Source organism: Mus caroli, chromosome 16, assembly GCF_900094665.2.
Source record: "Mus caroli chromosome 16, CAROLI_EIJ_v1.1, whole genome shotgun sequence".
NCBI classification, from domain to species: Eukaryota; Metazoa; Chordata; class Mammalia; order Rodentia; family Muridae; genus Mus; species Mus caroli.
The window spans coordinates 42,800,379-42,811,332 of NC_034585.1; the positions used below are offsets into that span (position 1 = coordinate 42,800,379).

Genomic DNA, 10,954 nt, shown 5'->3' on the forward strand with positions numbered 1-10,954 from the left:
GAGTGTCAGCCGACCCTGTGCCCTAGCTACCCCGGTGCTGTTCTCCAGGAGTGTCTTAACACTGGCTGTGAGACATCTTCACTGGATGCCCTGCCGTGAGTCCCATATTGCCCAGATAGTTAGACCTTTTGTCCACTGTCCTGTTCTGCATCTATTTCAACTGCAAAGTCAGTTCCACCTCTGGGTCCAGCCTCTCTGGGAACTAAAGAATCTTGAGATTGGAGTTTCAGGGATTTGAGAGAGGACAGGAGAAGACTGGGCCATGTGGATCCTGAGGAATCCCCATCTCACTAAGTCTTAACCCTTGGCTCTCCCAACGCCACCCTTTCTCCTATTTCCCACACACTTCATTCAGTTCTGCAAATATGTGATTCATATTAATAAACTTGGTGACTGGGCAGTGGCTGGAGATTGCCAGCTGTCATCCCAGATCTACTAGCAGAGTAGCTCTGGGTGTGGCTAGCATGCTCACACTCAAGTCAGCCTGCTGTCTCACTCCTTCTTAATCTACTGTGGTCTATACTGTCCCACTCAGATTCCTCCCTGAATTTTTAAAGATCTAGCTAAATGATGTCGAAGTTATTTGTAAACCTTAAAGAAAGGTGACGATCTTAAAATTTGTTCTCAAATTATTTCAAAATGCCAAGCAGAGATAAGAAGAAATTACAGCAAACTATGAATGATATATGTTAAATGTCTTAGTTGGGGTTTCTATTGCTATGATGAAACACCGTCAACAAAAAGGAAGAAAGAGGATTTTTTGGCTTATGTGTTCATATGACTGCTCGTTGTCAAAGGGAGCCAAGACAGGAATTCAGGCAGGGCAGCAACCTGGAGGTAGACCTCCTACCTACAGGGGTGCTGCTTACTGCCTTGTTCCCCATGATTTGCTCAGTCTGCTTTCTTCTACAACTCAGGACTACCTGCCCAGGGGGAGCCCACAATGGACTGGGCCCTCTCCCATCAATTTCTAACTAAGAAAATGCCTTACAAGCTTGCCTACAGCCTGATCTTTGGAAGGCACTTTCTTAGTTGTGGCTCCCTCCTCCCTAGTGACATAAAACTAGCCAGAGCATTAACTGAACAGGTATTATTTTCAAATTTAAAGTCCTTTAAATAGTTGACATTTCTTTAATCTACTGTAATTCTCCCTGAAAGCCTTGGTGCCTGACAGGCAAGATGCCACATAAAATAAGTGCTTCCCTGGGGGGGGGGGGGATAAAGAATATTTTTGTAATTTCTTGTATAAGATTAACATATGTTAAGATGCAAATCTGCAATCAAATTAAAATTAAGTTTGTATTATAATATTAAAAAGCTATTCTGAAATTTTGGAGTTCAGTCTCACATCTCAAAAATATTAAAGAAAAATAAAAAGTTTTAAAGGAAAGTGAATCTCTCTTTGCAAATTGCTTTCTGTGGTTGAAGTCAGGTGAGTTCCAGAGAATAGATAAACATCCAGTCTTATGTTTACAAGTCCAGAATGTTAAACCATTTGCTTTAGGGTTGGCTCCTTTGGGTGCTACCGGGCATGTTAGTCAACTTTCAGGATTGCATCAGGCACCTGAGACAGGAGAAGGCTGTGACTCAGCTTTGGTTTCAGCATCTACCTGTGGCAGCTGCCCTACACCCAGTGTGGATGACTATAACAATGCCATTGTCCTCAGCAGGGTAGAGGAGGAACAGCACACCTCAGAGATGCTCCCTACTTAAAACAAATCCACAGTTTCAAGCCATCACCTGCCCCGCCTAAACAATGTTTAAGTAGACTAGGTGCTTGTCTGAGAAACTCAAAGGCTGAAAGCCGCCTGGGCTGATGCTGTGAAAATCTTCCAGACACCATCAAGCTTGGAGAAAGGAATAGGAACATTTGCTTTCTGGGAAAAAAAAAAAAAAAAAAAAAAGAATCCCCTGGAGAGACTCAGAGCTCCTCAGAGCTCCTTGTCATGATAACATTCTGTGACCTGTGAACATGAGTCAGACCTCATGGAGGTCACACCACCTTAGGGAACCCCAGCTCCAGATGAACCACCTCTGTCTGCATGAGCCAGTAAGACAATTCTTTCCCTCTACTTACTTGGATGGAAAAATTACTTGCCTACTGGGGTATACTAGCTTTGTGTATCTTGATATCTTTGAATAATACATGAAATAATTCTTAAAATGGTAATAACCTCCAAGACTTTAAAATTCTGTAGAAGACAATTGTTAGTGACCTGGTAAAATTATTATAATACAATATCAAAATCATGAAGATAGGTGAGACTATTAAAAAACTAATATCAAGTTAAAAATAAAAATAAGGAAAAGAGAAGAACATGTGATGAACTATTAATAACAAGGAAGAGGATGACTAAAACTGTATTGTGTTGCATTCAAAACACACAGTCATAGAATGAGATGAAACACACACACACAGTATATTGCTAGTGTCATATACCTGTTTCACAAGATGTATTCAACACAAATATAATAGTTATTTCTAAAATAACTTAAAATAGAAAAACAAGTATTAAAATGCAATTAAATGTGGATTGGTGTTCAAGTTCAAATATTAAGCAGCAGAAAGATGGCTCAGGGTTAAGAGTGCTTGGGGCTCTTAGGGCTATTCCCGAGGACTCATGTTCAGTTCCTAGCACCCACACAATGTCCTCTTCAGAATTTCTGCAGAACCTGCACTCATGTGCACATACTGACAACACACACACACACACACACTCCTTCACAGACAAAAGGACTTGTGTACCTCTCTGTCTTTCTGTCTCCCTGTCTCTTATACACACACCACACACACACTCCTTCACAGACAAAAAGACTTGTGTATCTCTATCTCTGTCTTTGTCTCTCTCTGTCTCTGTCTTTGTCTCTCTCTCTGTCTCTGTCTCTCTCTCTCTGTCTGTCTCTCTCTCTCTGTCTCTCTCTCTCTATCTCTGTCTCTGTCTCTCTGTCTCTCTCTCTCTCTCTCTCTCTCTCTCTCTCTCTCTCTCTCTCTCTCACACACACACACATATACACACTATCCCAAGCCAGTTTTATTTTACTTTAGTTTCTATTTTTTTTTTTTTTTTAGAGACAAGGTCTCAGTATGTAGACCCAGGTTGGCCTCTAGCTCACAATATAGCCTAGGCAGGTCTTTAACTAGAGACACCTTGCCACCATAGCCTCCCAAGAACTGGGATTACAGGTGTAAATCATCATGCCTAGCTGCCCAAGCCTTTGTTCAATTCCTGTTATTAAAATAGCAGCAAATACATTCTTGGTCTCAGTCTAAGTCGTAAGTATTCAACAAGGTCTCTCGATGTGCTGATGCAATCCTCTTACCTCCTACAAGGCATAGGCTTATAACGATCACTATAGTGAAACACAAGAATATGGTGACAATGACCATCCACAGTTTACATTTTCCAACCACGATCTTGTTGCAGGGACTCCAGGGGCTTTCCTTGCTCACCTAAAAAGCAAAGAGAGACTGTGAGGTAGTCACTGGGTTTCAGCAAATAGTCTCAGATTCCTTCTAGAGAGTGGTGATGTAGAATTAAGGTCATCAGGTTCTTAACCTCATGAGGCTATATGACACTGAATCAAATCTAAAACAGGGAAGAATGGAACCTTAAAGGTCCCCTGGGGACTCTGAAGTGGAGATAGGAGGCTGGACTTTATTCCTAGAGGGTTTTATTTTTTATGTACTTGTTTCTTACTCACATGAAAATTGTACATATTTGTCAATTGTACTTCTAATGCTTATAATTTCTTTTGTATTAGGAACATACATATTCCTCTCTACTTGCTATTTTGAAATATACAATCCACTGTCAACCACAGTTTCTCTACTGTGAACATTGCGAGGCACTTTTTTTTTTCTGTCAGTCTGTACCTCTGTAGCTATTAACCACCAGTTCCCCACCTCTCTTTCCTTATTCCCTTCCCTGGCTCTGGTAGCAATACTTCTGCTCTCTGCTTTTATAAGATCAACATTTTAAACTTCAGCATACAAGTGAGAACATATAATATTTGTCACTGTGTGTGGAAGGAAGGGTTTTTGAAGGTATTAAAAGCATAAGAACCAACATCTGGTGATCATGAGAGAATTGGCCAAGAGACCAACCTAAGGGCTGGGCTGGGATGGGATAAAGAATTGTGAAGTTGAGATTGGAGAGTGAAGGGCTGAAGCACTTTGTGTTGGTTTTCCCTCACTATAACAAAATACCTGAAAATAATCAACTCAAACGATTTAACTGGGCTATGGTTTTATTTTTGGTTTTAGAACATGGTCAGCCAATTCTGTGGTAGACACAGCACAGCACAACACTGGGAATAGGAGGCCATTCCCCTCATAGCAATCAGAAAGCCAAGAGAGAAAGTTGGGAAGAAAACACTCCCTTCCAGGACAAAAACCAAGTGGACCCTACCTCTGAAATCATCCAGCATTTTCCAACTACGCCACCAAATTATGATTCTAGCAACAGAGAGGTCAAAGCCCCCAGGATCTGATTGCCTTCCAAAAGCCCCATCGCCGTGCTTTGAAGCATTTGGAAAGGAAGCCTTCACCACATGAGCCCCAGATGATTGCTTGGCTCCCACTGCTGTGGCTATGATCACTGTGAAGGCTGGTCGGATGGAATTTAGTGGGTACCAGTGATCTGTTGAGAGGCCTCAGGCAGGTTCTTCCATAAGGCACCTGCCATAGGTGCTTGCACAGGCCACGTTACATTCTGTGACGGCATTGGGTGGCCCTGGAATTTTCAGGATTTTTCTCTGAACACTACACGCAATCCACCAGCTCCCCAGGTAAGTGACTAAATATGTGACATTAATACAGGATGTGTATACAATGGCAGGAATACCTATTTCTGGCCCAAAAAGCCTGTCTTCTTCTTGGCTCAATTAGGAGAGCTTATAGTAGTAGTAATAATAATAATAATAATAATAATAATAAATCATCTAGGAGTAAGCAGGAAGTCTGTGCACAAGAAAACCTGCACCTTCATATCCTCACATTTGATCTACACATTTCATCTAAGCCCAGAAAAGCCAGTTGATTCTTGTACTACATCGAATAATGCATAAAAAGAGGGTCAATTCGGTAGCTCAGATAAACCTTGGTTCCCAATGAGCAGTCAATTTACTGATTTATTATTAACCAATACAATGATGATGCCATCACATAAGATATCTCTGGGATGCTGAGTAGGGGCCCTGTAATGAGCCTTTAAAGAAATTCAGTCTCACCCTATTACCTACAATTTCTTTTGCAATGTTTTGCCCAAGGGTATTAAGCTGTAGTAACAATAGACAAGGTGGTGTTCAATGGCTTACATTCCTTTCCCTCTACATTCCAATCCAGATTAGGAAAGAGAGACAAATTCTTCATATACTCTCCTTGCCCAACTTTTCCAAGCAGGAAGCTGCCTAAGTTGATGGGATGCTTATGATCTCAGTACCGTTCCCTCCCATTGTCTGTTCACTCATCCATCTGCAACTTACCCCCATACATCATTTAAATTACCTAATGGGATATATTTACTTGTAATACATAATTTGTAATTGAGGCGACTATAAATGAAATTATATAAATCGCATCAAATATATTCACCTATACAGGAGAAAATTCATCAGGTGGGGCCAGCAAGATAGCTTAGCAGATAAAGGCCTCACAGCCAAACCTGACACCCTGAGTTTGATCCCTGGGATACACACAGTAGAAAAATAAACCTAACTCCAGCAGGTCATCTCCTGATACCTCAGGATGTACATCATGGCCCATGCACACACCACACACACACACACACACACACACACACACACACACACACTGAGTGAGTGAGAGAGAGAGAGAGAGAGAGAGAGAGAGAGAGAGAGGAAATCAAAGTAATGTTTTCTTAAAACTGATGAACAATGTAACAATGTAGACCTGAGACATTGAAAGTCATTGAGTCTGAACTTTAGGAGGCCCCACTGAGTGACCCGGAGCTGCTGGGTTGTATCTCTGGAGCTTCAGCTTCTTCACTCAGCTATTTCATCTGTCAAACCAGAAAACTAGCACCCTCCTCTTCCACTTTCATCTGTGTCCCTATGACCTAACACTCTGAACAAAACTAACTTGGAGGGGTGGGGAAGGAAGGAAGGGCTTGCTTATTCTGCTTACACTTCTAGGCCACAGGCCTTCCTTGAGGGAAGTCAGGGCAGGACCTCAAGGAGGAATCTGAAGCAGAATTTATGACAGAATGCTGTTAGCTAGCTTTCACACTAGCTCATGCTGAACCAGTTTTCTTATAGCCCAGGACTACCCGTCCAGGAATGATATCCCCAATAGTAGCCTGGATCCTCCCTTATCAATAGATAATCAAGACAATCCCTTACAAACATACCCACAGATCAACCTGATACAGTTACTCAACTGAGACTCTTGTCAGGTGATTTTTTTGCTGTCTCAAGTTGACAGTTCATGCTAACTAGGGCAGCTCCTTCTACCCTTAATAATTAACTGCATTGATGTGTTACACTGTTGCACATAGCAGCAATAGGTACAAAACATATGCTTTGGAAAGTGTATGGCTTTAAATAAGAACAAAAGTCAGAACTATTATCACATGACTTAAGATGGGGACACAAAATTTTTAAGTATATAGACCATGTGCTTGTGCTAGCCAGTCCTTACTGAATGAACGTCACTAACTGACCATTCATGTTGAAACACATTTCAACCTATTCTCTAGAGTCAGAGACTGATGAACATGCTGGGGAAGGGTTTGAGGTTTTGTCCTCTCCTCAGTAAAGTGCTACCATTCCAGTATTTCTAGAAAGCTCTTCAGGTTCTCTACCCTCACCCCATTCTATCAGTTATTGAAATTTTCCTATTTAGACACCTACAACGCCAAATTACAAGGAAGTGTGGCACATCTACATACATCTGACTAACAAGGAAGTCACTAGGACACTGAAGCCTATTCTTAACAAAGCAGGTGCTAAGCAAATGTAAGATTCTGATACCTGGTATGGATTTGGCGTGTTCTCAGCTGTTGTCTAGGGCTCTCAGGGCCTAAATGGAGCATATGATATTAACATTACATAAATAGAGCATATGATATTAAGATTATTTCACAGCCTTCTCTGGGCTCAAACACTTATTTTCCCCTGGAGAATGTCTCAATCTTTGGGGATGTACTGGGCCTGACTAACTTGAGGTAAGTATTTCTAATTCCCCTGCCCAGGCTCTGCCCTGGAGAATCATACAGAAAATTCCTGATTATGGCTTCTTGCACTGGCCTGCAGGCATTACCTTCTGAATTTCACTCATCTGTGGTCTTATTTCATACAAAGAGAAGGTGCCAACTTAGACTCCAGGGTACTCATAAAATAAGACATTGCCACACAGTGTTTTCAGGAATCACTGTGGACCAAGAGTAATGTTTTCGAGCTTTGAATTCTACTAAAGTCAGAACTTGAGCCCAAGAGGAATGGGGGTGAAGTGGAGTGAGGAAAACCAGGCTAAAACAATGCGTCCAGAAAATTGAGTGTGCCCAGTAAAACTCAAGTAAACCTTTGGAGTTGATCAGAAGACAGGTGGCTCAGCATTCAAACTCTCTGATGTTTTACAAGTATTTGATCTGTGAGTAATGCTATGATATCAGAAAAGGGTTCAACCTACACACCCTTAAGGACTTCCTCAGAGATGAAAAGACAGTGAGGCTAGTTCTTAGGTAGAACTTAGATATTATTTCCCTTGTACTAAGCTGGCAAGTTCACAACAGTTCACAACCCTCAGTCTGGACGCAGCAGCTCTTTCCTCCTCGTGTTCTTTGCCTGCTTTTCTTCTGGAGGAAGCAATGGCCAAAGTGGGAGATAACAAAATGTGTTTGAAGGTGGGGGCAGGGCGCGGAGGACATAGGGCTGGTTAGAGGTAGGAGACAGTGGATTGTATGCCCCTAGAGGTGACGGTGGTGGGGTGCTGGAAGGGAGAAAAGGGAGAGAGAGAAAGCGGGGAAGCGAACGGGGAGAAAGACAATATGATTCAATCCATCACTCTATTTTTATTTGGGAAAAAAAAAAAAAACAAGTTAAAAGTTACATAATTTTCAAACAGCACCTCTACCTCTAAGGCTTTGCTCGCCATTGAAAGGAGCAGCCACGCCCCTCTACAGGATTCCTGAAGTCTCTAGGCGAGGTCCGAGTCTGATAATTGGAGGGGTCTGATCTAAGAAATTCCAAAAGTTCTTGTTTTCTTTAACCTCCCCTTCTTTGCGTGTCCCGGACGCTGGAAGGACGCTTTGGCGTCTTTAAGTGGTGCCAAGTCCCTTTCCTGCTGTCACGCCAGAACCCTAAGTCCTTACCTGGGCTGGGCTAGGGTCCTCGGCGGAGGTAGGCTGGATCCGAAGGTCGTTGAGAGGTGTCAGCTCTTCCTGAGGCCCGTCCAACATCGAGAGCTCCAGCTCTTCCCGGGGCGATTGGGGTTTGGATCCTTCCATGGCAGCGCGGAAGACGGAGGCTCCGCTGAGAGGCAAGACTCTAGCACCTAAGGGTGCAGAGTCCAGCATAGGAAGACTACTCCGCTCACACTCCACCCACCAGGCGCGGCAGGTAGACCTCGGGCGGCGCCAGATAGGCCTGGGGTGGCGGACCTGGAGGGGAGGGGCGAAGCCAGAGAGAGTGGAAGCACTCCGGCTTTGGTTAGCTGACCTTGCTCAGGAAAGGTAGATGCAAGTGGGACCGGCTGTTTTTCTGGTTTGTTCAGGGTTCTAGCTGCAATGCCTTTCCGTGTGGATGCAGACCGCAGAAGCTCACAGGGCCTGATTGCAAGCTGGACTGTGGCAAGGAAGGGATAGGCAGGGTTGGGTGGGGAGGGTGTTGGGGGATAGGGGAGGGTGCGGTTCCGGGAACTTTCCAGCCTTCTACCTGGACCAGTGTGATGCTGAAACTTATTCCAGTTCTCACTGTCTAGCGAGGGCTCATCTACCAAATCAACAAACAGCTATGAATCATCTTCCGTGTGCCACGCAGCATGCTTGATTACCAACACACGAAGATGAATAATACACAGCCCCGAAGTAATTTTCATACACCACCTCTACCTCTAAGGCTTTGCTCTCCATCGAAAGGAGCAGCCACGCCCCTCCGGATCCAGGCACAGGGGCAGTATCAGTATCCCTGAGACTAGTAAGGGCAATTGGCATTGTGTGAGTTCTTCACACACTTGTGTTTCTCAGCACAGAAGACAGTGACTGGCAGAAGCAAAAATTCAGAAACATTACTGATTTACTGATTATTGTTTATCTTTGAGAGGAGGGGTCATGAACACCCCACCTGAGGAAAAGGCCCATATGTCAGGAAGCATACAATGCCCTCCACACCCCATGCACAGCTCAGAACTGGCTTAGTGAGCTCGGAATTACGTTTACAAAGCAAAGTGTGTATTGGGTATTGGTCCAAAGATCCTGCCTCTAGCTAAACCTTCTTTTCAGAACCACTATCCTTCCCCCATTTCCTTCCTCTCACATAGCTAGTTATTAAGACCAGTTTGAGGATTCCAGAAATATTGGGGATATATTTAGAAATATCTCTTTTCTTTGCAGTGCTAGGGGCTCAGCCCAGGTATATGGCCCTACCCCTGGGTTTTATCACCAGTCACCAGAGAGATGCTGTTATTGTGATGTTTATCCTTATTCCCAAAGAAAGTGTTTTTAGAAAATTGAGGGGGCTGGTGAGATGGCTCAGTGGGTAAGAGCACCCGACTGCTCTTCCAAAGGTCCAGAGTTCAAATCCCAGCAACCACATGGTAGTTCACAACCATCCATAATGAGATCTGACTCCCTCTTCTGGAGTGTCTGAAGATAGCTACAGTGTACTTACATATAATAAATAAATCTTTAAAAAAAAAAAAGAAAAGAAAATTGAACTAAGTACTATGAACTGGAAATATTCATTATCACAGGGTAGTCATTATTTGCCAATCATTTTTACTAATTTGGAAAATAACATTTCCTGTTCTCTCTCTTTTCAATTCTACTCTCTCTACAGTTCTGTGCAGTTCTCTGAGTCCTGTTTAATAATAGTGTTACTATTTCTCCTTTGAAATTATTTTTTATTCCATTTTACTTGTTTGGTGCTATGGTTAACTCTGCCTTCTGACAAGAAAAATACGATTCTAATATGGAGTGAGACACTCTCTAAATTAAGATAAATCAAGAACTGGGATGTGCTGAGCAAGTACTATAGACTTACAGCTATTCAAAGCATGCATTACGAGGCTTTGAGAACAAATTGAAATCTTGACCCTTTAAAGTTTACAAAAACAACCAGAAGCCAGGAGATAGCATACCTGAAATGTTTGACTTTCAGAACACTCACCCAAAATGCATGTGGCCTTTCACTGTTGGCCACCTGTTTGACCAAGAGCTCAGAGGTACGCCTCAGTCCACCTCTTACCATTCTGCTTTCTATCGCTTAGTGAAGATTGGAAACCCTGAGTTTTGTATGGAGTGGGTCAGTTTCTCTGTAGGCAGCGTGATGCTGTGCATCCATGGTCCATCTTGATGCAGACAGATCAAATTGCATTGGAAACCAACACAGTTGCTACCTCCTCTGCCAATTACTGAGTTTTGCTATATTTCCATTTATGAGGTACCTTTGTTTTGTGCATTGAGTTTTGTGATAATGCTGACAGTCAGGTATGGCTTCCCAGAGATATCTTACTATGTGCCATGTTTGTCTCAATCCTTGTAAATGTCTCTTCTTGCATTGGAACACGGGAAGAACACCTATCTCTCTCAGTTCTCACTTTATTTTAGAGACTTGGTTTGTGCAATTACTTTAGTTTTCTTCCATCCATGAGTCAGTAACATTTTGATATTTTTGAATTAATATCATTATATTCTTGGGGACTTTTTATGGAATATATATTAATTTGTCTGCCTTGCAATGAATATTAGTTATGTGCTCAATCTGACACTTTCAGTTG

The 10,954-nt window shown here is 42.7% G+C and overlaps 1 protein-coding gene across 1 annotated transcript in view; it reads right to left on the minus strand.

Moving 5' to 3' along the window:
- Nucleotides 1-8,536, minus strand: part of C16H3orf52 (chromosome 16 C3orf52 homolog) — a 27,489-nt gene extending 18,953 nt beyond the window's left edge. The window contains exons 1-2 of the mRNA XM_021185631.1: nt 8,331-8,536; nt 3,322-3,451 (exon numbers count right to left, since the gene is read on the minus strand). Of these exons, the coding sequence (XP_021041290.1) occupies nt 3,322-3,451; nt 8,331-8,534 (334 nt within the window). The 5' untranslated portion in view covers nt 8,535-8,536. The remainder of the gene's footprint in view (nt 1-3,321; nt 3,452-8,330) is intronic.
- Nucleotides 8,537-10,954: the final 2,418 nt, after the last annotated feature.